Source organism: Nanorana parkeri, unplaced genomic scaffold (assembly GCF_000935625.1).
Source record: "Nanorana parkeri isolate BGI_ZX_2015 unplaced genomic scaffold, ASM93562v1 scaffold2022, whole genome shotgun sequence".
Lineage (NCBI taxonomy): Eukaryota > Metazoa > Chordata > Amphibia > Anura > Dicroglossidae > Nanorana > Nanorana parkeri.
Window position 1 is genome coordinate 139,412 of NW_017308290.1, and position 4,917 is coordinate 144,328.

Below are 4,917 nucleotides of genomic sequence, written 5' to 3' on the forward strand. Positions count from 1 at the left end.
GATTAAACGGGTCCGTGGGGGGGCGGGGCGGCGGTCGGGGGCCGGATGCTCCATTCGCCCATCCTGGACCCCTCTCGTCAGCCTCATTATTGTACACAGAAACCCCACAGCGAAGTAAAATAAAAAACAACAATACAAACAGAGATCAAATACATTAAAAATAGAGAAAACGCCCAAAAATAAGGTGAATCCGCGCGTTTCAGTTCCATGTATTGTAAATGGCACAAAGGCAACGCGCCTGTGTTGTTGCGAGCGTGCCGCCATTTCCCCGGCGTTGTGCGTTGTGATGCTTCGAGTTGCCATAAGTGGTGATTGTGCAATGTTTGGCATGTTCAGTGCGTCGACAGCCGATTGATTTCAATAGGCTGCCTTAATACAACGCATGATAACGCGCGTCTACGCACTGCAAAAAAATATATGTGTGAGCTTAATAAAAAAAAAAAAAAGAATAAAAACACCCCAAAACACACAACGAAAAGAGAACTTTTTGTCCAACAAATTTCCCTTTTCTGCAAAATTTCCCCATAAAACACTCGGCCAGCTCAAGCCGGGAGCCTGTCGGGATGAAGGATGCAGAGAACCCTGGTAATGGTCGCTGAGGGGGGGCGGAGCTAAGAGCGGGCGGGGGTTCGGTTTGGTCCAGAGTGGCTGTTATTTGTTTTACATTGCATTATTGCGCACATTATAACATTCTGTAAGAAATGTTTATTCCTAATACAGCACAACTGTGCACATAATACAATGCTCCTCCTCCTGAGCCTGGTCATGTGATAGATGCTGAGGCAGTGGTCACATGATCTCTCACAGAGGCTGCTGGTTGGGTCATGTTCAGGTACAGCTGTCCAGTCAGGGATTCGGTGTATACAAGGATTCTCTGCCTTGGCACAGATCATGTGACCGGCAGCGTCCAGGCATCGGAGGGGTACAAAAGTACTTTAAGAAATGGAAGTATTTTTGGGCCCTTTTATGATCTTTTCAGGCTGAATAAATATATAAAGTGTCCCCCCTCCTTCCTGACTCGAGAGATTACAAAGCTGGACAGTGAAATGAACAATTCGGAATATTGTATTTACTCCACCGTGGTCGCGCGCAGGCTCTTGAAGCGTTTGCAGTTGAGATTGCCTGACAGAAGTGGTGAAATGGAGACACGTTAGTGATTATAGAGCACTTTCTGTTGCGGGCTGACAACGCTAAGACGCTGTTCTGCAATAAGCTGCCTCGTTGTCAGCCCGCCCTGTGCACGCCTTCACTCCTATCAAGTCTATTAGACAACCCAACAGCCAACTAAAGGAGTGCACATGGCGGGCTGACAGCGTGCAGATAATTGCGAAACAGAGGATTAGCGTTGTCGGCCTGCCGTGTGCACTTCTTCAGTAGCCATTGGGCTATGTATCAAGTCTATTAAGCATCCCAATGGCCAACTGAAGGAGTGCACATGGCAGGCTGACAACACTAAGCCTCTGTTTTGCAATTAGCTGCAACGTTGTCAGCCCGTCTTGTGCACTCCTTTAGCTGGCCATTGGGTTGTCTAATAGACTTGATAGGAGTGCACATGGTAGGCTGACAACGCTGCGGCCTTTTGCAATGCAGTGGCTTAGTGTTGTCAGCCTGTCTTGTGCACTTCTTCACTCCTATCACATCTATTAGACAACGCAAATGGCCAACTAAAGTAGTGCACATGGCAGGCTGACAACACTAAGCCTCTGTTTTGCAATTAGCTACAGCGTTGTCAGCCCGCCATGTGCACGCCTTCAGTTGGCCATTGCGTTGTCTAACTTCTCAGGAATAAAGCGTTTCACGCAAAAACATGTCCGACCGTCACATTATTCCACCGCAAAAGAAACCTAAAAAAAAAAGAAAATCGGTGAACCGTCCGTCGTCGCTCTGCACGTTGGGCGCTAAAATGACTGATTCCGATAATCTCCATTAATATGAAGCTTAATTTCCTGTTAATTAAAATCTCTTTTTATTATTTTAGTTGTATCGGGTTTTTTTTTTTGTCCTTCTTGGAGGATTAGAAGTATCAATTTATTTGACTGTCACCGGATCTCCAGCAGAGATACCGCACCACAACCTCCCGGCGGTACACCCGGCGCCTCCAATACACCCGCGGCGTCCCTCCCCCGCGCTCTTATTAAAGCGGCCCGGCAGTCCATCCATATCTTGCACTTGTGACCTCACCAAAGACGCCCCCCATCCCCCCCGGCTCTGCTAGACTGCAAGCTCCCGTGACAACACCCGGATCTCCTGCGTTTGGTTCCGATGGGTTTTTATGTTTTTCGGCTGCAAATTTCATGAACTTTGTAAATAACGCCGGTCTGTGTTCAGCCATATTGTTTGGCGGTCTCTGTTGACGCCTCCCGCCCGCGTAGGGTTGCCACCTGTCCAGGATTCACCCGGACAGTCCAGGTTTTGAATGCTGTGTCCAGGTTTCATGCCAGCAGAAACGCAGATGCAAGATGTCAGGCAGACAGGGGCAACCAAAATTAAGATTGGAGCTACTGGCTACCCACTGAAAATAGTCTCAACGGTGATATTTACATATGAATAAGCCATGAATCATTCTCCCAAGAAAAAAATGTTAGCGCCTTGCTAGAGTGTTCGGGTTTTGCTTGAAAAAAAAAAAAGGTGGTAACCCTACGCCCGCGCCGGTCTGATACCAGAACGCCGCACGGTAATTATAAGAATCGAGAAGGAAAAATAAAGAGATTCTTTTTGTCTGGCGCTAAAATCAAACTATACAAACGCACAACTATAGGAGTCTACGCTCCCCCCCGGTGTTTGCGTCTCGGTGCCGCACCCACGGGCCTACATCTGCCTGGATCCTGCATTGCTCTATCTTTGCTGACAATGTGACTGCATCCCCGCCCTTCACAGCTTGAGTGACAGCGGCTCTGGGACATGTGATCTCCTTCCTAGTCTCCGCCCCCAGCCCTCAGAGCTAGGGGGGATAAGAGGCAACCTAGTGGTCACGTGACCACCAATAACATCTCTAAAATTGAGTTTTTAGATTGTTTTAGTTTTGATTTCAATAGAAGGAAACATATCAAATAAATTCTCCGGTTCACAATGAGGATTTGATGTCCGTTGACTTCGCAGATACGTAAAAGTAGATCTCAATCTACTCCCCTAAAATCTCTTAAAGGACAGCTCAGCCCAAGAACAACAATGTCATATCCTGCAGCCTCTTAGTCCTTCCATGTGGTGGCTGCATTAGATTCAAGGCACAGAAAAAAAAACACCCGCTGATCCTGCCAGAAATGCAGAATCCCCGTCACTTCCTGTGGGAGGAGCTGTAAGCGCCAACCATGTTATCTTTCTTCTGTGAACTACTAATCCCCCCATGTAATGGAGATGATGAAAAGCAGGCACATTTTTAGTCCAGCCTGGGTGGTGATGGGTGATGATTATGTCACGCCTCTACTCAACAGTGACAACCATGGCTTCCTCTACAGTGAAGGAGTGGGCGTAGCCACTCAGAAACAGGAAGCGTGTAATTCGCATTATAAAAGGGGGAAAAAGCCTGAAAAAGGAAAACAAATGCAGCCACGTCATCTAAGGACCAGTAGGCTGCAATATACTACATTGTGGAACAATATACAGATATACAGTACCTACTCATAGGACTAAGGTACCGTATATCGGCATCGTAGCATCAGCGGGCCGAAGATGCACCTTAATCTGCCCCGGGCTGTCTGGGCTTTGTAGTTCAAGTGCTTCAACAGCTCCAGTCATCCGATTGCTTAGGTATTGCAATCCCAGCCATGAAACATTTAAAAGGAGAACTATGAGGGGCGTGATTTTCCCTCACCTCATAGTTCTAGCCGACGTGCGACAATGAGACTGTCACAGGTCGGCTCAGTAGATCGGGAGGTGAGCGAACACATACCGGCGCTCGCTCATCTCCCTGCAGGGACCCCCCTCCCCGCTCCTCCAGCGCTGACTGGCGGAACGGACGGGGGAGGGGGAGGGTACAGCTGGCTCTGCCTCTAGATAGGCAGAGCCAGCTGTCAATCAAGCAGCTGGGTGGATCTCGACAGTAATGTTGGGAACCGTCCCGGCTGCGGCGGTCTCAGTATACCGCGAGCTGTAGCTTGCGGTATACTGAGCTTTGGGTCACAGGAGGACGCTAGTTTGCATCCTCCCGTGACCCTAAGGAGAACTATGGTGGAAAACACTTACCCCCCCATAGTTCTCCTTTTAAATCAACTTCTGAATCCAACCTTTTAATAGCCCGAATCAACAATTTGTCGCAATTTGTATCGCCCCCCCCACGAACAAAATCGTCACACAAATGTGCGTCACCGTAAAAAGAAAGCGCGATCAAACGTCCGGAACGAATCTTAAAAACATTGACACGACAACCGACGCCTGGGCAGCCGCAGCAACATTGCATCCTGTGTGCTGCAGCTCCACGCAAAGGGCGCCATCTTGTGGCTGCAATCGGTACGGCAGGAAGTAAAAACGAACATCATTATATACAAATTAAAAAATATAGATTTCAGTTTTAGTATCGAATTCAGCAAGTGCGACGTATAGACAGAACTGCCCGTTACTGCTAGTTCTAGATTGCAATGAGCCATTACTTTGTTGCTCGGGGTAAGTTACCTTCTTGCAATTTAGCTGTTACCCCTCTTTCCTTGTTCCTGCTTTAGACGGATGTACAAAAATAGGACCTGGTTTATCCTGCCCTGATAAGGTGGGATCATCAATATATAAGTTAGGTATATATTTATATATTATTACATAGGATAGGCTGATTATATACAAGTAATGAGGTTTGCCTTTTTTTTTTCCCCCTTGGTTTTCATTGTTTTGTAAAATCATCACTTTCAGACTCCTTAGTATCCTACGGAAACATTGCAAGGCCTGTCAGCGCACCAAGGGTTAAAGAGTACATGCACTGTGTCTTCCCCC

General features: G+C 47.5%; 1 protein-coding gene across 1 annotated transcript in view; it reads right to left on the bottom strand.

Moving 5' to 3' along the window:
* Window positions 1–3,420: 3,420 nt before the first annotated feature.
* Window positions 3,421–4,917, bottom strand: part of FBXO31 (F-box protein 31) — a 17,874-nt gene continuing 16,377 nt past the window's right edge. Inside the window, exon 11 of the mRNA XM_018572414.1 lies at window positions 3,421–3,523. Coding sequence (XP_018427916.1) covers window positions 3,421–3,523 — 103 coding nt within the window. The remainder of the gene's footprint in view (window positions 3,524–4,917) is intronic.